Raw genomic sequence first — 23,881 nt, 5'->3', positions numbered from 1 at the left:
ATATGTGTATATATATGGATTTGTATGTATGTGTGTGTCAGTTTATCACCTCTCAGCTCCAAATGCACCCTTCAGTGTCTGCTCTGTAATAATAACAGTGTAATTCCATTAAACATTTCTCCTCTAATGTGAGCATGATGTTAAGCTCTCTCAGTAGATGGCACTGGAGGGACACAGTAGGGGAAAAGAATTCCCAAAGAGGTCTTGGGGTTGGGGGATACTGGGTGGTCGTGATCGAATCCAGTGGAAACTGCCACAGCTACTGGCTCAGAACACAGTCCCTCTTGTGACCTCTTGGCCTTTGGCTAGTGACATTTCTGTGGTCCTCTCAACACAGAAACCAGAGCCCCTATCACCTGTTCTCCCAGCTGCTCATGGCCTGGAAGGTCACACATTGAACGGTCATTCCTTCTGTAAGCCCCCTTCCTCCAAGCCCCCATGTGACCCACTCACTTTGAGAGCCTTCTGCCTCCAGACTACCCCTGCATAACACATCACCACACTGGTGATCACCTGCTCCTCTAACTGCCCTCCAGAGGGTTGTTTAGCACTTTCCTCCAGACCAGTTCCAGCCTGGCTAAGCCAACCAACTTCTTTGCTATCTGTTGGGATGAACCACACTTTTTCCAATGAGATTTGAACCCCTTCCAAGCTTGTCCTTCCCTGGGTCATCACTCTCAGTCCTAGGGTCCCATATAGTTTCTTTGTATCTTATACTTACTCTTTTACGAGTTTTAATTTTTAGGTTAAACTTTCCTTGTTTCCACTGTGTGGTCGCTATCTCCTGACTGGACCAGGCCTCTACAGTATGTATATTTATAAGTATGTATCCACTGAAAGAGCCCAGTGGCAGTGACACCCCAGTAGCGATGAGTGTACCTACAGGCTAGATCTTGGTTTCTAATACCATACCCCCCCACCACCACACCCACAGAAAAGCAGATCTCGTCCTTAGAGAAATGACTGTTTCTCTGGAAATGACTGGAGCAAGGTATGTTCAAGATGAAGATGGAACATCCTGTTATGTCCCAAGGTAAAGAGGTGCCCCCAATGACTGGAGTGTATCAAAGGAACACAACAGCCTAAAGGAACTTCCATGACCAAATCTAGAACAATAAGAACAAAATTGGGTATAATTAAGCTCAATAAGCACTGAAGAAAAAAAATGAAATCCAGGAGTTCATACTCGTAACAGACAGGTAGGTGGATGGAGGAATGAATGGATGAACAGGGGAGAAGAGGGAGCTCTTGTTTACAGAGAATATCCATATGTGCAGGAAAAACTGGAGTTGAAAATCACCATTTTGCAACTGTCACAGTAAAGGCTGGTTAAAGCAAGAATCAATGGATGAAACATCCACGTAGGAAATTCTAACAAGGAACAGGATATGTGCATGGTTTTTGTTTTTGTTTTTTTAATGTTTATTTATTTTTGAGAGTGAGAGAGAGAGATAGAAGGGCAGAGAGAGAAAGAGGGAGAGAATCCCAAGCAGCCTCCACACTGTCAGCTCAGAGCCCAACAGGGGCTCAAACTCATGAACCATGAGATCATGACCTGAGCCAAAATCCAGAGTCAGACGCTTAACCAACTGAGCCACCCAGGTGCCCTGATATGTGCATGGTTTTGAAGTGTCCTCCCACCAACTGCTTATAAATGCAAGGGGAAAAACACAGTAACTACACAACAGGAAAATCAGATCAAAATTAACATCAGCAATGAGGGGCAGATGGATACTGTGTGCCTCCACGTGATACCCTGAGAAGGATACAACATCCAATACCACTTATGGAGGATTCAGCTGGGGATGATTAACCTGAATTTAGTAACAAAAATCAGACAAACTCCAAATGCAGAACATTCTATGAAAGAGGGAGTGTTCTTCCAAACTTTCAATGTCATAAAACAAAAACAAAAAACCTGAAAAACTTTTCCAGATTAAAGGGGCTTAAATAAAGGATACATGAAAACTAAATGAAATATGTGATCCTACACCGGATCCTGTACTAGAGGAAAAAATTTAACAAAAGAGGAATACAGACAGTACATTAAAGTACTGAATTAATGTTGAATTTCCTGAAGTTGGTAACTGTATTAATGTGGTTATGTGACAGAATGTCCTTCTTCTTAGTAAATATACACTTAAATATTTCGGGATTAAAGATCATGATTATAATATATTCTCAAATGGTTTGGGAGGGACACACACACACACACACACACACACACAGCATAGGAAGGAGGGAAACAGTGCAAATGAGAAGTGAGTTCAGGTTAACAATAGGTGAATATGAGTAAAGACTGAGTGAACTTTCTTGCAAGTTTGATGTAAGTCTGAAATTATTTCCAAATAAAAAGGTTTTTAAATGCCTTTTCTCCAAGGTTCTAAGACATACATAAAAAACTTCTCTGGAATAAGCATGCAGCTCTACCACAATCCTCAAAAAGAAACAATGTTGTCCAAAACTACACAGTCTAAATGGTAACCACTAGCCACTTGTGGCAATTGAGCACTTGAGATGTGGTTAATTGGAATTGAGATGTACCAGATTTCAAAGATTCAATATGAAAAAAAGAATGTTATCTCATTAATAGTTTTTATACTGATTATATGCTGAAATAATATTTAGATATATTGAGTTATATAAAACATTACTAAAATTAATTTCATCTATTCTTTTTTTTACTTTTTAATGTAGCCACTTAAAAATTTTAAATTACGTATGTGGCTCATATCATATTTCTATTGCACACTGCTGATCTAAAATACAATAATGCTTAAAAAAAAAAGAGGTACTGATCTCTTAAACAAGTATTTCATTACTAGGTGAAAATGTTAATTTACATTACAGATCCTGACTACCCTAAAATGATTTCAATCTTGAAAATAAGGTAGACAATTATGCTTTTTGTATGGCACAAGTAAGGGGAAAGAAAAAATTTTAAGGCCTAGCAGACAGGAAAGAGCTCTTTGGTCATGTTGTTTAGGTAATTCCCTAATTAGTCACAAATGCCATCTGTAGTAAATTTCCTGAAGACAGAAAAATAAAATCTAAAATCATGAAAATATCAAGTAAATGGAGAGATAAGACCTGTTTGTTTACATTTTTGTTTTGAGTCAAAGGAATAAAATCTTCCAGGTCCTAAACATTAACTTATAGCATCTTATAAACAAAGCCATTAAACATTTCTGCTACCAAGAAGTTTACAAAGTAGACCTTACTGACAACTATATTATTTCCAAGGTTATTTATTCTTCTATTTTAAGGCTCTGATTAACGAACATGTCCTTAAATTCTAAAATCTAAGAAACAAAGAGAACAGAGGTAAGACAGATAGAACTGGTTTTTGTCTTGAGCATTGTTGTGGGGTCACATGCAGTGAGAAGGGGTTGGAGGTGAGCTTGAACAGGAGGGTTACTCCAGGACAAAGAAAGGCCCCTGGGACAGAGACAATTTCCTCTGCATTTAGTAGACCAAATCTAAGTAGGCCAAGTGGAAAAAACAACAAACGCCAGTAAAGATTCCATAAAACAGCAACAATGAGGAAGAGAAACCAAAGGTAGGTTGCCAGAAGGTACAACAAAAATACCCAGCAGTCTAATCTTGGGCAAAATGCACAGGCATGTTTGTTTTGGAAGTTCGGAGTCAAGCATGTGGGTGGACCCAATGAGAAATACCAAACTGCGGCACAGCACAGATCCTAGTGTTCTCTCTCTCCCTTCCCGCACCTTCCCCAGCCGGTCCCTACCACATCCCAGAGAGACAATTTTAATCACCTCTAGACACAAACCTCCTATTAGAATGATACCCATTGCCCAGTGCACCAGGGATCAATTTCTGCATTGTGCCTGTGCCATCCCTGCTGAAGGATCAACAGATGGCCCCACTACACCTGAAGCCACAAGTCAGGTTCTGTGAACTCGGATGGAAGTAGGCAGGATGAGTGAGCTCTGCTTAAAACAAAGTCAAGAATGCCTTACAGATAAGGAAGCAATACAGATGAGGTGTCCAGCGTTCCAGAATCCCAAACTACAGCAAAACTACCGGCATGAGCCTACCCTCCCTCCCACCAAGGACACTTCCCCACCTTGTTCCTAACCTCTTACCTGCCTCCCACCTCACATTCCATTCCTGAATTTTGCAATCATGAGGCCACTGTTCAACAGTGAGGCTGTGGCTCCACTGTTTTAGCCTTGGAAGGAAATGCAGGTGGGTAAAATACTCAAGGAGGGCAGTGAGCCTAATAATAATTAAACAAGAACAAAGACTTAGTGAACTCTTTCATGTACACTGTCTGTGGACTCCAAATTCGGTCACCGCGGCCACCTTTGGAGGCAGGTGTTATTGTTCCCTTGTGGAGAATACCGCCACAGCACAGAGACAGTCTGGCTTAAGAATCCACAAGCTCACCTATTAATATATCATGAACAGATTCTATAGCTGGGGAAATATTTATCTGCCCAGAACTCCGGCAATAATCTCATTTACTCTCATTTTGACATGATGTAGTTTGAATCTGCTTCCCTACAATGCTATTACCAAAAAAATGATTGCCTTGTATCCACATCCCTCTCTCATTCTCTCTAGCAAAAATACACCAAAAAGACCGTGATTTCCATGTCTAAGTTACTTGCAGCCATTATTATTTATTTCTATTAGGAGAAAAAAAAAGTTGTTTTTTTTTTTTTTTTTCAACGTTTTTAATTTATTTTTGGGACAGAGAGAGACAGAGCATGAACGGGGGAGGGGCAGAGAGAGAGAGGGAGACACAGAATCGGAAACAGGCTCCAGGCTCCGAGCCATCAGCCCAGAGCCCGACGCGGGGCTCGAACTCACGGACCGCGAGATCGTGACCTGGCTGAAGTCGGACGCCCAACCGACTGCGCCACCCAGGCGCCCCGAAAAAAAAAGTTTTAATCTCTAAAGGAAAAAAAATAATGCCATTATTTTGACAAATCTATTTTCTTAATAAAATATAATTCTATTATATTCTGGTTTTAGTTTAGGGAAAATAAATCTGTATTTAATGCTTCTAAGAACCTTTAAAAATATTTTAACAAGGGATTTCTGATTTAAGATGTCAAACTAAAGACAATCCTAAAATCCTTCTCTTAGAAATCACCTCACAACAAGAACCATGAAAAACAAACACAAAGGCCATATTCAGTGGTGTCCAAACCATACATATGAAGATAGAAAATGGATAAGGAGTGGCAAGTGGATACACAGAACAGAGTGAGGCCAAACTGAGTGCCTGCAGAGAGGTGCCCAGGAGCAGAAAGCCTGGAAAGGTTCAGGAACTAGGTGCTGGGAGAAAAGCCACACACAAGTCAGGTCAACGCAGGTGACCACACCGGGGGAGGATGCTCCTGCCCTCGGAGCACTCCTGAGGAAATCAGGCAAGGCTGCTCCCTCACAGCATCAGATGCTGATGGCTCATTCACCTGGCAGAGCCACAGAGAGCAGCTTTCGGTACCTGACACAGTGAAGATGGTGATAAGGACTGAAACTTGGGTGACCTTCCAAGAGGTTAAGAGTGAGTATGGAATCTGAGGGGCCCCTGGTTCAGTCTCAGCTCTGTCAATTAGGAGAGATGTGTTACTGGGCAAGCTGTTTAACGTCTCTGTACCTCAGTTTCCTCAGCTATAAAATACGATGATACTACGTTCAAAATCATGGAGTTGATGTCAAGATTATATGAGTTAAAGCTCTTAGAAAGGTGTCTAACATACAGCAAGCACTAAATGAATATTAGCTCCTTCTCTTCCTCCCATCACTACCTCTCCCCCAGCACGCACGCACACACACACACACACACACACACACCCTTAGCTCTTGGAATGCTGGCAGCAGAAGTAAATTCACAGGCATGTGACTAGAAGGGCCTTATCTAGAGAAACTGAACAACCCCAAAGAAATATGCTTGGTTGACATAAAAACAGACATTCAGATCAATAGAACAGAATAGAGGACCCAGAATTGGACCCACAAATGTATGGCCAACTAATCTTTGACAAAGCAGGAAAGAATATCCAATGGAATAAAGACAGTCTCTTCAGCAAGTGATGCTGAGAAAACTGGGCAGCGACATGCAGAAGAACTAACCTGGACCACTTTCTTACATCAGACACAAAAATATACTCAAAATGGATGAAAGACCTAAATGTAAGACAGGAAGTCATCAAAATCCTTGAGGAGAAAGCAGGCAAAAATCTCTCTGACCTTGGCCACGGCAACTTCTTATTCAACACGTCTCCGGAGGCAAGGGAAACAAAAGCAAAATGAACTACTGGGACCTCATCAAAATAAAAAGCTTCTGCACAGCGAAGGAAACAATCAGCAAAACTAAAAGGCAACAGACAGAATGGGAGAAGATATTTGCAAATGACATATCAGATAAAGGGTTAGTATCCAAAATCTACAAAGAACTTCTCAAACTCAACACCCAAAAAACAAAGAATCCAGTGAAGAAATGGGCAAAAGACATAAATAGACACTTCTCCAAAGAAAACATCCAGATGGCCAACCGACACATGAAAAAATGCTCAACATCACTCATCATCAGGGAAATACGAATCAAAACCACAATGAGTTACCACCTCACACCTGTCAGAATGGCTAACATTAACAACTCAGGCAACAACAGATGTTGGCGAGGATGCAGAGAAAGAGGATCTCTTTTGCACTGCTGGTGGGAATGCAAACTGTTGCAGCCACTCTGGAAACCAGTATGGAGGTTCCTCAAAAATCAAAAATAGAACTACCCTACGACCCAGCAATTGCACTACTAGGTATTTATCCAAGGGATACAGGTATGATGTTTCGAAGGGGCACATGCACCCCAATGTTTATAGCAGCACTATCAACAACAGGCAAAGTATGGAAAGAGTCCAAATGTCCATCAATGGATGAATGGATAAATAAGATGTGGTGTGTGTGTGTGTGTGTGTGTGTGTGTGTGTGTGTGTATATATATATATATATATATATATATATATCTCCAATGGAGTATTACTCAGCAATCAAAAAGAATGAAATCTTGCCATTCACAACTAAGTGGATAGAACTAGAGGGTATTATGCTAAACAAAATTAGTCAGAGAAAGACAAATGTCATATGACTTCACTCATATGAGGGCTTTAAGACACAGAACAAATGAACACAAGGGAAGGGAAGCAAAAACAATATAAAAACAGGGAGGGGGACAAAACATAATGAGAGACTCTTAAATATGGAGAACTAACAGAGGGTTGATGGAGGGGTTGTGGGAGTGGGGGATGGGCTAAATGGATAAGGGGCATTAAGGATACACTCCTGAAATCATTGTTGCACTATATGCTAACTAACTTAGATGTAAATTAAAAAATAAATTTTAAAAATAAAAATAAAAAAATAACAAAAAAAAGAAATATGCTTGGATGCTGACATTTGACGGTTAGAAACAAAACAGTCAGTTATCCCCCAGATTATTCCACAGTAAACTCCACTGGATGAAACACCTGGTCATATATACACCTACACAGAGGTGCCAAACAGCTTCAGAGTACATTACTTTTAAACATCATCGTGAAATTTCAGCATATCTACCAAAGAGAGCAGATGCCAAAACTTCCAGATATTTTAAACAGATCACATATAGATGATTTAGAGTAATAATAATAATAATAGTAACTAATTTACAAAGCCCTCATGAGGTACCAGGCACTGTTCTAAATCCTTTACATACAGTTACTCATTTATTCCTTACAACAAACGTACATGAGTAAAGTACTATCTGTAAACCATTTCACAAATGAGAAGATTAACAGTATGGGAAAATTAAATAATATATTTAAACAGGATTCAGAGTCTAGCTTCAGGGCCTTAACTACTATGCTTCTCAATAATAACTCTCCAAGTTTGAAGACTATGGAAAAATGCCTTTGAAATTCAGAAGCAACTAAAAATCTATACCTACCCAAACGATCAGTCAAGAGTGAAGGCAGAATTAAGACATTTTTAGACACACAAGTCTTGAAATTTTTAACTGACAAGGGTCTTTCTTAGGAAGATACCGGAAATTGCACTCGAACAAAATAACAAGTTAAACCAAAAAAGACAAAGATACAAGATCAAAGAAATGAGATCCAGCAGAAGGAGCAAAGGGAATTCTCAAGGTGATGATAAAAGGGGAGTATAGGAAGTCTGTGGGACAGGAGGAGGACAAAGAGCTCCCAGATGGAGCTCTCCAGGAAAGAAACGGAACACAAAAAGAGCCAATAAATTGTCTTATTGGTTTGAATGTGTAGAAATGTATTGAAGATGCTGTAAGATTCACAACAGGTAAAGAAACTACACTAAATAAGACTACTTTTGTCACAAAGAGAAAAAACGCTCAACAGTTAAGGAAATATAATTACAGTATCCAATGTGACTCGCCTGGCACAATACTGACACAGTTTAAATAATGTACACACTTAATAATGAGTTAACCCATTATAATAGTGAAATACTGGGATGATTAGCTTGCAAGGCAAAGTTGGGCTGAGTGATCATGGAAGGGAGAGCTAAATCTTCACCTGCCAAGACAGGAAAGAAGCCAGCAGACAAATCCCAAGACGGATTAATCACAAAGGTAATAATACAGCCTTCAGTGAATAGCCAGGACAGGAGGTGGGGAAAGGAGAAAGAAGTTAAAACACTGCTATTTTTCATAATTAGCATTTACCCATGTGTAAGTATTACTGTGATAAAGATGAACTCACACTACTGAGCTCTGATGTAAAAATAGCTAATAAGCCAGTTAGGTGGAACAAAATTCTAACCTTAACATGCAGAAATAGTCCTATTTCTGCCTCTTTGCTAGAACAGTTCCCTGTTCAAAGAAACAACTCATAAGACCAATTTACAAGGGCTGTTTTTCAAATACATCTTCCATCTATAATTGGTTATTCTCTTATCTCAAGAGTCTAATTAGGGGCATGCCTGGGTGGGTCAGTAGGTTGAGTGTTGAATTCTTGATTTCAGCTCAGGTCATGATCCTAGGGTCATGGGATCCACACTCGGCATAGAGCCTGCTTGAGAGAGAGAGACAGAGAGAGAGAGAGAGAGAGAGAGAGAGAGAGAGTGTGTGTGTGTGTGTGTGTGTGTGTGTCTCTCTCTCTCTCTCTATATATATATATATATGTACATACCTATCCCTTCTGCCCCTCTCTCCCCTGCTTACACTCTCTCTTTAAAAAAAAAAAAAAAAAGAGAGAGGCACCTGGGTGGCTCAGTCGGTTAAACATCTGACTTTGGCTCAGGTCACGAGCTCACGGTTTGAGTTCAAGCCCCACATCAGGCTCTGTGCTGACAGCTCGGAGCCTGGAGCCTACTTCAGATTCTGTGTCTCCCTCTCTCTCTCTCTGTCTGCCCCTCCCCAACTTGCACTCTGTCTCTCAAAAATAAACAAACATTAAAAAAATTTTTTTTAAAAAGGAAGGAAGAAAGAAAGAAAGAAAGAAAGAAAGAAAGAAAGAAAGAAAGAAAATCTAACTAGGGCCATTCATACACTATCACAGTATCACAGTGACATGTTTAGATGCTACTTCTTGAAGACTATTATTTCCATAATAAATTAAAACTATAAATACATAAATAGGGGCACCTGGGTGGCTCAGTCGGTTGAGCACATGACTATTATTTCAGCTCCCATCATGATCTCACAGTCCTGAGATTGAGCCCTGCCTCAGGCTCTGAGCTGTCAGTGCAGAGCCTGCTTGGGATTCTCTCTCTCTGCCCCTCCCCTGGCTCACACTCACTCTCTCAAAATAAACTTTTAAAAAATAATTACAAATACACATAATGTTATAAATATATAATAAAAATTAAATTAACTAAATAAATTCAAAAATAAGTTAAGTCAATACTGTCAACTCAGATTTCTACCTTGGTGGAAAAATGCACTGAACAAAATGATCACCTTTATACCCACATTTGATTTTTTTCAACACTTCTTTTTGACTACAACAGTCTTCTAATGGTCCTAGAGTGCAACCAAAGCCAAAAGTATTGCCTTCTTTCATTCCATGAACATTCATCACTATTGCTTCCTCATCATGACTATTCAGGGTCCAGCCTTTGCCTTGCACTATGCCCCAAAACTTCACCAAACTCTTTGCCATCCAGAACATATGCCAGCTACTCATAACTCTTTCTCTGATCACTGTGGCTCACCTTTTGTGAAGCAGTGTCTTACAGAAGGAAAAACAGTCAGGCATGAACTCTATCCCTGGTCTGCCATCATTATCTAGCTCTATCCCTGGGACAACTTTCAGAACATCTCTGAACCTCAGATTCCTCAGCTATGTAGAAGATAAAACAGGGCTATAGAGAGTCGTTGCAAAAGTTCAATAAAATAACAGACATAAACTGTCACCAACATTATCTCCATGCAAACCATTATCAAGTCCTCTGAGATGTAGGTCACCTGGGCAGGAACTGCTCCTTGGTCACTGTGGGGCCAAAGCCCAGCAGTGGCCTGCTGAGCATGGGCTCTCAAATGTGTCCAGAACCCAAAGGGGCTCTGAGATGCAGCTCATGCCCCAACCCCATCCCCCGCAGAGGCATTACCAGCCACTGTGGCCCCCAAGGCATCATCCTCTGCCCCACTGAGACACTCTGCACCCCAGCACATCCACCACCTACGTTTTCAAGTCTAGTCTAAAAAAGAAGACACATCCCTCACCACGAAAATTAAGTTAACTATGACTGCATTTCGGAAATCCAAAAATATATTTCTTAAATACCACATTTACTTCATTTATATATTGCTTCCCCCACCCCCACCCCCCCCCCCCCCCAGTCTCACTAAGAAGATCCTCTTATCCCATTTTCCCCACTCAGAAAATCTTGACTACTAACACTGGCAGACAAAAACGGATCAACCACCACTGGAGCGCCTGGGTAGCTCAGTCAGTTAAGGGTCCAACTCATGGTTTCGGCTCAAGTCACAATCTCACAGTTTTGTGAGTGTGAGCCCCGCTTCGGGCTCTGCGCTGACTGAGGAGTCTACTTGGGATTCTCTCTCTCCCTCCCTCCCTGTCTGCCCCTCCCCTACTCGTACAGTCTCTGTCTCTCTCAAAATAAATAAATAAACTTAAAAAAAAAAAAAAAAAAGGACCAACCACCAAACTCTAGTAAGCACATTTTACCATTTTAAATTCCTTTCCGGTATATAAAATTAGCTAAGTTCCTATCGTTTGTTTCATTTTTATTATAGTACAAGTTTTGCTGAAAAAGTAGAAGAAGGGCTGAGGGACTGTGGCTTTGCAATTCGTATCTTTAATTATACAACTTTCAAATCTCCTGTGCACAGCACCAGAGACCCAAAGTTCTAAAGGCAGCCCCGAGCCACTTCGGCCCCAACTGAAGAGGGCCTTATACCACTGACTACAGCCAAAGAACAGCACGCGGTCCATGCTCCCTGAGTTCGATGTGCCTACACGGTGGACACTTAAAAGTCCAAAAAGGGAAGGAAGACAGACACAGTCACCTAGCATGCTAAAACACACCCACACAAATACACAGAGGTGCTTGCTTTACCAGAAGAGCCACATGAAGTGAATCGCTAACAGATTATCTTTAACTCAGGTCATGAATACGAGTATGTAACTTTTCAAACTTGAGTACAGCCGGCATGGTGACACACTAACCACAGAAACAGCTACATATGAGCACTGTGTTCAGCCAGACTACGAAGGCAGCACCTTGCTTAAACCTTCTGCCGTTGGATTAATCAGGGGACAGAATGCCCCAAGGAATAAAATCCCCATCACAAACCAGAGTGTATATATAAACAATAAACATTCCACACTGTAAGTGGGGAAAGAACAAAGAATGCCAACTGCCTGTCAACTATGGAGGATTTGTTCCAGGGATTATAATACATATATATAGGTCCTTGTCCTTGTCATCCAGCCAGACTCCAAAAGCATCTTCCTGGGGATACACGTGATGTGATAAGGTAAATACAGACATGCTCAGACTGGAGCCAAGGGAAACACAGCACCTTCATGTCACAAAGAGAGAAAATACTTCTCTGAGGCCAGAACGTGGCTTAATCTTCCTGCATCACTCAGGAAAAAGAACTATCTAAATTCTATTTCTCAAAGCCCTATTCAAAGGTCATCTTCACAACAAAATCTGTGGTAAACCTCAGCCTTAATTCTTTGAACGACCCAAATCTTTCTTTCCACGCTAACTGAAACACATGAAGAAAGAGACATCCAGGTACACACCTCACCTTTACTGCTAGACCGTGGACTCCATCAGGCATAATCCATGGCTTATCCTGCCCCATGTTGGCAAGTACACACAGCACCCAGAACATGACAGAGATACAATAAGCATCTACTGACTCAAATCATATGTGTTTTCAAATCTTAACTGTGAAACAAAAGTTTTAAAAATGCTGTCTCTAGCCTCATGACTAGTAACAGAATTTAAGGGTATTAAGTAACATTACAAGGACTGGAAAGAATATAATTAAGTAAATAGAGCATAGGAGATACTCAATATCACCATTTACATACATGGCATTCACCATTTTCAAAGCCCTTTCAAAAATATTCTGATAGATTCTTACAACAACTCTGAAAGAATTATTATTTCAATTTGACTGTGTAAACTAATGACTTGAGTGACTTGGAGAGGACCACACCAACTAGTTAAGTGATAGGGCTAGAACTTTTTGAAACAGACATATGGAAACAAAGGAACAGAAATGGGAGAAGATGCCAGCGCCCCGGGAAGTAAAACACAGTTCTCTTTTACATCCATCATTATGATATCATAGGGAGGGATCACAAATCTACCAACTCACCTTTTGTGAAGAATTCATAAGGAAGGAAAAAAAAGATCTGCAGTGACTTTTCATTGGCTTTAATGCAAATTACCATTTTCTCACTAGAATTAGTGTATAGATCCTTAAATATGTTCAGTATTGTTATAAATGATTTTTTTTCAATATATGAAGTTTATTGTCAAATTGGTTTCCATACAACACCCAGTGCTAAAATGATTTTAAATCAAAAGTGGCTGTCAAATCTCTAAGTTTAAGGAAGCTGATCGTTGGGGGACCTAGGTGGCTCAGTTGGTTAAGCGTCCAACTTCAGCTCAGGTTAATATCTCACGGTTTTGTGAGTTCGAGCCCCACATCCCACTCTCTGCTGTCAGCACAGAACCTGCTTATGATCCTCTGTCTCCCTCTCTTTCTTCTCCTCACTCATGCATGCTTGCTCTCTCTCTCTCTCTCTCTCTAAAAAATAAATTAACATTAAAAAAAAATAAAGTCGATCATCACTATGCACAGTGGTGCAAAAATAGGGCCAGGCTTGGCATATGCATAAAAGTGTATGTATGCATATGTATGTGTATATGTGTGCATGTGTGTATGTGCAGTTAAGTATAGAGGCATTCATAAAATATTCCTTAAATACAACCAAATTCAAATTCAAGAGAAGCTTTTTATACAACGGAAACTTTTTTATACGAAAAATTCAAATTCAAAAGAAGCTTTTTATACAACTGAAACTTTCATATACTGATAGGTGGGGGCATAAAATGGCACTACCACTTTGGAAAATTGGTGATTTAAATGTATACCTGTACCACGACCTGAAAATTACACTGTGCATGCACAGATCCATAAAAAGACACGAATGTTCAGAGCAGGTTTAGCCATAACAGCCAAAAACTGGAAGCAACCCACATGCTCTTCAATATAGAAATGGAATAATTGTTTCTTCCTTGAATGGAAAACCAACATCAATCAAAAAGAACAAACTAATAGCACACACAACAGGGATGAATCTCACAAATATCACAGTGAGTGAGAAAAGCCAGACACAAAGGGTATATGATCAATGAGCATGAAGTTTACATTAACACAAAGTTCAAGCACAGGCCCAACTTATCTGGGTCACCTCTCAGCAGGGTGCACAACCTGGGAAGGGCCAGCAGGTACCTGTGAGGGGTGCTGGAAATGTTCTACATCTTGATCTGGTTGGAGGTTACATGGATGACTGCACAGGTCAATGATCACTGAGATGTAAGCTTAAGACGAATACACTTTACTGTATGATGTACTTCAAAAATATTCTCCCGCTTTTACAACAACTATTCAATAGCCATATATGGACGCTTTATGATGGATTCCACCTTAGAAAACAAATAAGCCATTGAACAGTGAAGCATGAATCCTGTTAACACGCTATGTACGTACATCTCTTCTTTTCAAGACAGTACCTAACACTTAAACATTGCTCAATAAACACTGGTTGAATGAATTTCACATGTAGTGACAGTTTATGTTTTAGAAGTCCAGAGGTATCTGTATGTATGTATGTATACACCGCATAATATCCTCAACATAATATACCCAATAGATGTGAAAAACTATGGCTCTTGTCCAATTAATTACTTCCGTCACCTCTGTCCAATGAATTCCTTTCTTTTGCACCTCCAAGTACAAGAAACACATGCTAGGTGTTAAACCATCATACGGAGCAAGGCAGATCTTAACTGTGTAAGGTGAAGATGGCATTACTTTCATTGTTTGCACTGCCAGCCTGACACAGGCCAGTAACTCTTGGCTATGCATACAGGGTGACCAAAAGGGCTGACACGCATGATACGCTGGTCAGAGTCATCTAGTCTAACCTCTCAGCCTGGGCAGAAAGCTGCACTGGTATCCCTGCCGGTGGGAAAGGAGAGTGAGGGGCATCCAAAAGAATGGACATACTCGGAGAGGGACACAGGCCAGCAGGAACTGTGTCCACCTTAACATGTTCCCACTGGGACACAGAAACCAGAATTCAGAGTTTGAAAAGTCTCCCTTGGCAGCAAGTTGAGAAAATGAAGCAAATTCTGAATCCACAGGGAGTGGGCTCAAAAAGACCACGACAAGTGACCAGACAAAAGTGCAACAAAGCCCCAGCTCACCTCACTATTGTGGCCCCGCAGGTTGAAGTTTATTCTCTGGGGAGTGTTTCTGTCCCGGCGGCAGTGGCTCGAGGTGAAGGTCACCCCAACAACGCCGCGGCCGTTGCCCGTGGCCAGCCAGCCCTCCTCATAGTAGCGCCGCCGACACACTGGCTTCTCCTTCTCACTCTTGGGAACGCGCCCCTTCCACGACAGGCAGAGGATGTTGGAGTCGCTGCAAAGGACAGGCCCATGCTCCACCGCTGCATACATACTTTTTTCCAGTGAACTCTTTTATTTAAATAGTAATGCTGAATGCCAGGAAACTTAAACCAATTCTTTTCATTAGTTGATTGACTGGATTTTTGTGGTTGGCTTGCGTTGTTTTCCCTGACCCCTTTTAATCAAGACTGACCTGGATCTAATCAGAAGGCCAGTATTTTATAAAGATCCACCAAATGCATAGTGAAAAAATTCCTCTAGAAAAGATGATGGCAGTCTGCTAAGAAAAGGTAATGCTTAAAAACAACATGCGTCCGTTTTTCTTTTCAAGTCCTTAGAGGAAGAAGAGCATCATTAACATGTGCCGATCAAGAAACTAAGTTTTCTTCTCTTAACTCAACTTGGTTATTCTCGTTCAGCCTGAGATTCCAGTTTAGTGTAATATGATTCCAGAGACAAAGGGCTGCAAATACATAGATTTCAAGTAACTTAAGGCTTTAAAGAATCCCTCGAGCTGGAATTTTCTCTTTAAAATTTCAGATGCAGAGACAGAACACATGGGATCATCTTCTTTCTGAAGCCACCCTCTGGCATGTTTTCTCAACTAAACAAATTTCTGCTGCTGAAGCTGAAAAAGATTGCATAAAGGGGAAAAAAGGCACACAAACCGTGCAAAAACAGACCAGAGTTTGTGCAGACAGCAGTCCAAGTTCAGGAAGAAAAAGACTCTTGCCACTGTTCAGAACCAGAAACTTCCCACCTCAGGGCCCGGCCTGACTTCCCAGCAGGCAGGTGGCTATGTCCTGGTGAGGAGCTGGGCTCCATCTGACTTCCCCCCGATAAACCAGTGCACTCCTTGGTGTCATGGAGGCGGAGAGAGAAAATCCCTTCACTCGCAGGGCCAGAAGGTTCTAAAGCTCTTTAAGTGGCACAAGTGTTTGCCTTGAGTGAATCCTAAATCCTCTTGCTGCCAAAAGCGGGCCTCACTACAGAATTCTGTCTCTTTTGTCCCGTCTCCTTCCTCCCTCCCTATTTGCCTCTCCCCTTTCTGCTCCTAAAGATCACATATTTTTCCATCTTGAAGGAAAAGACTAATCTCAGAATTAAGTCCATCAAGTAATCCTCCTCCTATATGCAAGTCTTCTTGGACTCAACAGGGAAGGGAATCCCTTAAAATGAAAATACAGGCAAGAGTCGGGTTCTTCCAGACTGTTCCCTAAAGAGTCAGCATGTTTTCTGATGGGTGCTCTCCTGCTCACATTCAGAGACTGCTTCCAAATGCCACATGTACAGTCCAAAGAAAAGCAGCTTTGCTTGGATGTTCCTTGATATTTATTTTATAAATACTGGTTTCAACTGCTACCTTGAAATGTTATCCTATAGATACAGAAAAGGAAAAGGGAAATAATAAATTAAAATGTCGAGTAACATAGTTAACTGAAAAAGGCAAAGGAACCAGTCCATTGTTCAGACTTGTCCCATCATACCTGACCTTGCTTTCCTGAAGTCACGACCACACAGCCAGAGTTACTTCTCAGTCCAGAGTTTTGAAGTCTGTCCAAATCACCGAAACCACTAGAAAATAAAGTGCAAAACTCACTGCATGACCCCTCCTGTGCTGCTTGAAGCCACACTTCACTGCCGGCCACCTTCTCACCAAGCCCTCTTTTTATCCTGGGGAGGTGCTTCTGAGGCTTGAGCTGAGCAAGTTTCCTTTTCTTCTTTCTGCAAACTTTCTTCAACCGCGAAGAGCGCGTGGAAAACTGACCACTAGTAGGGTCCTCCTCCCCCCAGGCTCCTGAGCCCCACAGCGTCAGGTTGCTCCATCTGAGTCTTGCATTAATTTTCATCAGTTGTAAAACTCTTCAAGTGTGCACCAGAGTGAGCCTGTCTTCCTGTGTAAACGTGTATGTGTACAAAGAAGGGCTTAGATATGCACAGACATGCGCTCTTCGATGGGCACCAAAGCACCTCTTTCCCAGCCGTTTCAGGAACCGTCTGACTGATCACAGCTTGAAGGCCCTGGAGTCTTACAAATCTGTAAAAACAAAACAGGATATGAACAAAAGAACTTGAACACACTGAAGAAGAGAAGTTCTAGCTGAACAGAAACTGGGAGGCCCCATCTTTACACACACATATATAGATGTCAAGTGGAGCTACTGCTTGCTAAAACTCTCATAGTAAAAGGGCACACCTAGCCAGCTTATGGACAGCACACAACACAAGAGGCTGAACGCCATGTAACACTCATGCAACTTGCTAGGAGCTGGGCGTGTCTGAACGAAATCCTCCCCTCTATTCTCTCACACCATGCCGTCCTTTCTAAGACTCTGGGTCCCACGTGTGCAACTTTATCCCTCCAGGGGCCGTCATCCTAGTTATAGTTGCATAGCCACCTCAAAAAGAAGACTGAAGAGGTGCAGGCAAGTTATCTGAATTGATTTTTTCACTATGGGTGAAAGATGTTGCCTGAAGACACAAGAAGCAAGGGGCTTGAAAAGCCCCATCCCTGACTGCTCGCAGGTCACAGAGCCAAGAGCAGCCGTGTTCTCAGTTTCTGACCAGCAACAGGACTAGCAATAAAGTCCTAAAGAATCCATCTCCAGCAAATCCACCCTCTCTTCCGTCCTACTGCCATCAGTCCAGGCCTGCATCACATCCACAAAAACACACGGTCCCTAACTTCCCCACACCGTCCCACCTTCTAGAGGGCACTCAGGGTAACCTTTCTAAATTTCAAGGCCACCTAAAGAGCCTGGTCTGTTCTCCCCTGGCCCAGGCAGTCCCCTAGAGGGCTAGTTAAACAGACTACCTCCACCCAAAATACTTGCCACTGAAAGTCTAAGGGCCAGGCCCAGGTATCTGAATTTCTAACCAGTTCCACAGAGATGTTCATGCTGCTGGTCTGAGGACCAGGCTTTGAGAACCTCTGGTCTATGAGATCAAATCCCAGCAAGACCCTTCTCTTCTCCGGCCACAGCCTCCAGCTCCAGCCCTGCCTGTGTTACCACCGTGGTGTCTGGCCACTCCCTATCCCCCAAAGCACTATGTCCTCCTCTCCTTCATGTCTCCACTCCTTGCCAGGCACCAGCACACTTCCTTTAAAACCACCTGCGACAGCTCCTGTCCTGCGAAGCTTCCCAGAGCACCTCGCACTAACTTCTGCTACAGCGCTCATCACGCTGCATTCAAGCACTCTTCTCTATGCTCCTGGAGGCTGGGAACCACTCTTTTTCATTCCTGGCATAAGCTCAGTGTAAACTAGATATTCAGTAAAAGTTTATAGGAGCCAGGCAGGAGCAAGGCAAGCAGCTACACGTAATTTCCTTAAGATACTCTAATTCAGATGAGTCACAGTATGTATATTTTGTATGAGCCTATAAATCAAAACAACCAAATTCTCTCAGGAATCCTCTCAAGGAAGCACTTGTTCCTGAGGAAAAAAAGTAAAAACAAATGCTATAGAGTTCAAATTAATGCCATGTTCCTCCTCCTCAAATGCTAATACCACTGTATAATAGCCTTGGTCCTTCTTCTGACTTGGGGCAGCCACAGATGAAAAAGCAGACACAACTTCTCAAGACCCAGCTGTATATACACGGGTTTTAAACTATTTAACATCATGATCCGTGATTATTAAAGCATCCACATTAAATATGACAGTGTAAGCTGTCAGTTGCCCTGAAATCCTCCTACGGGGTCCATGGGGTCAAAATTATTTTCATAATAATACTAAGACATTATTTGCCTTCCTTACTATATTGACAATTGTATCAATGATACAAAAGCAATAGTGGGTCAACCTCAGCTCTTTCACACCAGTGAAGGCACTGGTACCAAAATGTACCAATACTCGTTGGAATTTTTTAAATGCCAGCTTCAGGGCACCTGGGTGGGTCAGTCGGTTAAGCATCCAACTCTTGATCTCAGCTCAGGTCTTGATCTCGGGGTTGTGAGTTCAAGACCTGCACTGGGCTCCGTGATGGGTGTGGAGCCCACTATATAAATAAATAAATACGCCAGCTTCACTTAAGAATATTCTTGATGCAGTACAAATCATTAATTTTATTAAGTCCCAACCACTAATACATGGTTGGTTAATATTCTGTGTTTCAAAACAGCGAGCACTCAGAAGGCACCCCCGCCGACCACTGAAGTACAAAAGTGACCCTGGGAAAAGCCCTTGTGCTGTAGTTTAAGTTGCAAGCTGAACCAAGGTCTTTTGTGTGGAATACCATGTTTACTGGGAAGAATGAATGGCAAATTATGGTAATTCAGGCTTGGGTGTTTGGCAGACATCTTCTCGAATATGAACAAAAGCAGCACATCACTTTAAGAAAAACAATGGACAGCCTTTGCCTCCTGTAATAAAAGTTGAGCTTTCAAGTTAAAATCAGAACTGTGGGGAAACCAGGATCTATCACTGTGAGCTTAATAGCTCCCCATGATTTAGCGACATTCTGCATGTGACTGGAGGGAACATTAACAGACGTGGACTGTTTATACTGTATTTCATATTTCATAGAATATCAGTATTTAGAAAATTCATATAATTTGGTGAACTGGTATTTTCCAAATGACCGACACATGATGATACAAATTATGCTTGAGTAAAAGAGCTACCAAGGTGCAAGAAAGAAAAGGATTTTAATCTAACCAAGTACAAAAAAATTCACTGATATGTTTAAAATTCCATATTGCTACTAACCTTTCAGAAACTAACCTTGTTAAGTTTTGGTATGGTATCGAAAAAAGATCCGTGATTATCTGAAAAGGCTATTAAAATACTTTTTCCTTTTAGGGAGCCTGGTGGCTCAGTCGGTTGAGCGCCCAACTTAGGCTCAGGTCATGATCTCACGGTTCATGAGTTTGAGTCCCACGTTGGGCTCTGTGCTGACAGCTCAGGGCATGGAGCCTGCTTTGGATTCTGTGTCTCCTTCTCTCTCTGTCCCTCCCCTGCTCGCACCCTGTCTCTCTCTCTCAAAAATAAACATTAAAAAAAATTTTTTTAATACTTTTTCCTTTTCCAACTACATATCTGTGTGTCAGATTTTCTTCATATATTTTAACAAAAACAGCATACTGCAACAGATTGAATACAGAAGCAGATATAAGAAGCCAGCTATCTTTCACTAAGTCAGACATGAAAGATATTTTGCCAAAATGTAAAATAATGTTATTCTTCTGGGTAAATGTTTTCAGTTAAAAAACATGGTAATTTTTCATAAGACACGTATTTTTTAAAACATTTAATAGGTTTATTTTTTTAATGAATTAGTAATCTTTTTTAATTTCTCAGTTTTAATTTCTAGTATGGTAAATATCAATAGCTAATATGCACATAAACAAAAGTTCTTGTGGGTCTTCAACAATCTGGAAGACTAAAAAGTGGCCCTGACACCAAAAAAGTTTGAAAATCACTGATAATATGCTAACTCTCTGAAATATAAGCCTTAAATAACTATTACACCCAAGTATGTAGGATAAAACTCCATAGTAAAAGCAGACAAAAGTGTTTTTATAGAGGTTGCTATGCTTTTTCACCCAATTTTTAAAATTATAGAGCACTATATATGCTAAATAAATACAGCAGGTATTTTAAGAAAAAATGACATACTACTTTATGATGATTCAAATGAATAATGGATACAAAAATCTAATAAAAAATCACAACCATAATATCCTAATTACTGAAAGGCTGACACCCATTATAATGCTACCATTGATATAAACAGAAAGTCTTCTATTCTTATCAGGATGAGAAAATGAAGATATACTAGATAGCTTCTGAGGGAAGTTCACTATCAAATCAACACTCCTAAGTGAAAGGGGTCTGGTATAGAAAGATTAAAAAGTGATTATTCAGGGGCGCATGGGTGGCTCAGTCAGTTAAGCGTCCGACTTCAGCTCAGGTCATGATCTTGAGGTTCCCGAGTTCAAGCCCCGCATCGGGCTCTGTGCTGACAGCTCAGAGCCTGGAGCCTGCTTCAGATTCTCTGTCTCCCTCTCTCTCTGCCCCTCCCTGGCTGGCGCTCGCGCTCTCTCTCTCTCTCTCTCTCAAAAATAAATAGAAATATTAAATAAATAAATAAATAAATAAATAAATAAAAATAAAGTGACTACTCAACTGAAAGCAGGGACTCCAATAGTATTTTACACCCATGTTCATGGCAGCATTATTCACAATAGCCAAAGGGTGGAAGCCACCCAAGTGTCTATAGGTAGATGAACAGATAAGCCAAATGTGGTATATACGTGCAGTGAAATATGATTCAGCCTCAGGAAGAAAGAACTTTCTGTTGGACACATGCTACAACATGGATGAACCCTGAAGACACTGTGCTAAGTGAAATAATAAGGCAGTCACATAATTACGCACAAATATTATAAGCACACTTTTATAAAGTACCTAGAAGAGGCAAATTCATAGAGACTGAAAGTGGAATGATAGCCGCTAGGGGTTGGGGGTGAAGGGACTGAGAAGCCATTATTTCATGGGTACAGCATTCCAGTTTGAGATGATGAAAAAATTTTTAGAGATAGACAGTGATGACAGCTGCAAAATAATGGAAATGTACTTACAGCCACTGAATTGCACACTTTAAAATGATTAAAATGCTAAGTTTTTTTTACATATATTTCACCTTAATTTTAAAGTAAATTAAGAAAAGCAACTATTCATACAAAATCTTTTGATAACTGGTTGAAAGTAAATACTCCAAAGTTTGGCATTATGATGTTTTTTTGTTTTTTTCTTTTTTTTACATTTATTTATATTTTGAGGGACAGAGAGAGACAGAACACAAGTGGGTAAAGGGCAGAGAGAGAGGGAGACACAGAATCCGAAGCAGGCTCCAGGTTCTGAGCCGTCAGCACAGAGCCCGACATAGGGCTCAAACTCACAAACTGTGAAATCATGACCAGGTCGGACGCTTAACCCAATGAGCCAACCTGGCACCCCAGGCATTATGATGTTTTTCACCCTAAACACTGTAATACAGGCCCAGACCTGCTTCTGGTAATTACAGCTTATTTTCAGACTATTTCTATATATCACTGAAAAATCCATCCCTGCTTTGTGGAGATACAATCTTAAATAATACATGTGTCTGACTGAATTAATAACCTGACAGTGGTGTAAGAGTCAGTAAGCTTATAAAATGCTTTCCAATCTAACTTTCCATAATATCTAGTTCTTTTTTTTTTTTTACGTTTATTTATTTTTGAGAGAAAGAGAGAGAGCACAAGTGGGGGAGAACAGAGAGAGGGGGACACACAGCAACTGAAGTAGGCTCCAGGCTCTGAGATGTCAGCACAGAGCCCGACGCAAGGCTTGAACCCACGAACCATGAGATCATGACCTGAGCCAAAGTCAGACACTTAACCGACTGAGCACCCAGGCACCCTGCATACTATCCAGTTCTTACTGACAAATTAGGAGTCCCGAACTTTGAAAAATACAATTTAGGGACAGAATGATATGTTGTTCAGGGAAGGAAACCCTGTCGGAATTAGATACTTCTAGATTAATCAATCAGCAAATCTTAACTGAATACTTACTATGCAAAATGCCCTGTGCTGAATTCTCTGCCTCCCTCATCTGTAATTAGATACTCTTTTTTTCTAACTAGAGTTGTTTTCACTACAGTTTATTTTGGTCTATCTGAATCCTACTTTCCACAAACATGGGTAAAATTCACTAAGTGGGGGGTGGTGGGAGAAAAATACATTTTTGGCTTATTTTTTAATCATCTGAATTAATGTTAAAGATCAGAGATAAAATAAATTAGGGAAGATATTTTCCATTTCCACAATTTTGATAGAAATATATTCATTAAAAGTTACAAGAATGCAACCACTCTGGAAAACTTGGTATTAGCTAGTACTACTGAAGATCAGAGTACTCTGCAAAAAGCAATCTCACTCCTGAACATGTGCACTAGACACATCCTTCACCAGCGCTCCTGAGAAAGACACACAGCTGTAGTAGCAGCATCACTAACATTAGCCAAAAAATGAAACCAACCTGAATGGATAGAGTGTGTCATATTCAAACAACAGAATTGTACACAGCACTGTAAATGAACACAATATAGAACATGGGTGAATTTCACAAACATAATGTTGAACAAAGGGATCCAATGAAAAAAATACCTACAATATGAATCCATTTATATAAAGTTCACAACAGGCCAAACTAATTTTATTAGTTAAGACTGCATACATAGATAATATAACATTTTAAAAACTTTTATAACATAAAGCAATACCGTGGTTACCTTGGGGTACAAGACTGTGAGTGGGTGTTGCTGGGTGTTGGCAATATTCTATGTCCTGATTGGGGTGGTGGTTACAGGGTGCTCACTCTGTAATTATTATTTACTATCTATATATCTGACATATTCTACTTGTATAATATATCTCACAATAAACAGGTTTAATAAGCTGTGAACTAGATTAGGCACCAATCCTTTGGGATTTTTAGAAAACTTAAATTTAAATCAATTAGGAAAGAATTTTAAAAATTATTATACCCAATCTTAACGAGTACACTCACAATCTAGAAAACCCCAATAAAGTACCAAAGACACTGTTTTAGTTCTCAAGTTAAGAAGACATCCACAAAGAAAATGCATATTAAGAATAAAGAATGGGGGCGCCTGGATGGCTCAGTTAAGTGTCTGACTCTTGATTTGGGCTTAAATCATGATCT

General features: G+C 40.7%; 1 protein-coding gene across 5 annotated transcripts in view; it reads right to left on the bottom strand.

Annotated features, from left to right (window-relative positions):
* The window catches only part of TULP4 (TUB like protein 4), a 242,909-nt gene that overhangs the window by 159,759 nt on the left and 59,269 nt on the right, over positions 1-23,881 (bottom strand). For 4 of the 5 annotated variants that reach the window (XM_060617011.3, XM_078447515.2, XM_060617015.3 and 1 more), the window contains exons 2-3: positions 16,653-17,203; positions 14,965-16,542 (exon numbers count right to left, since the gene is read on the bottom strand). In XM_060617011.3, the coding sequence (XP_060472994.2) occupies positions 14,965-15,216 (252 nt within the window). In that variant the 5' untranslated portion in view covers positions 15,217-16,542; positions 16,653-17,203. The remainder of the gene's footprint in view (positions 1-14,964; positions 16,543-16,652; positions 17,204-23,881) is intronic. The other variant, XM_060617012.3, reaches the window with a different exon arrangement.

Source organism: Panthera onca, chromosome B2 (assembly GCF_046562875.1).
Source record: "Panthera onca isolate mPanOnc1 chromosome B2, mPanOnc1 haplotype 2, whole genome shotgun sequence".
NCBI lineage: Eukaryota > Metazoa > Chordata > Mammalia > Carnivora > Felidae > Panthera > Panthera onca.
The sequence above is the reverse complement of the archived record's forward strand: the minus strand, read 5'-3'. Positions and strand labels throughout refer to the sequence as shown.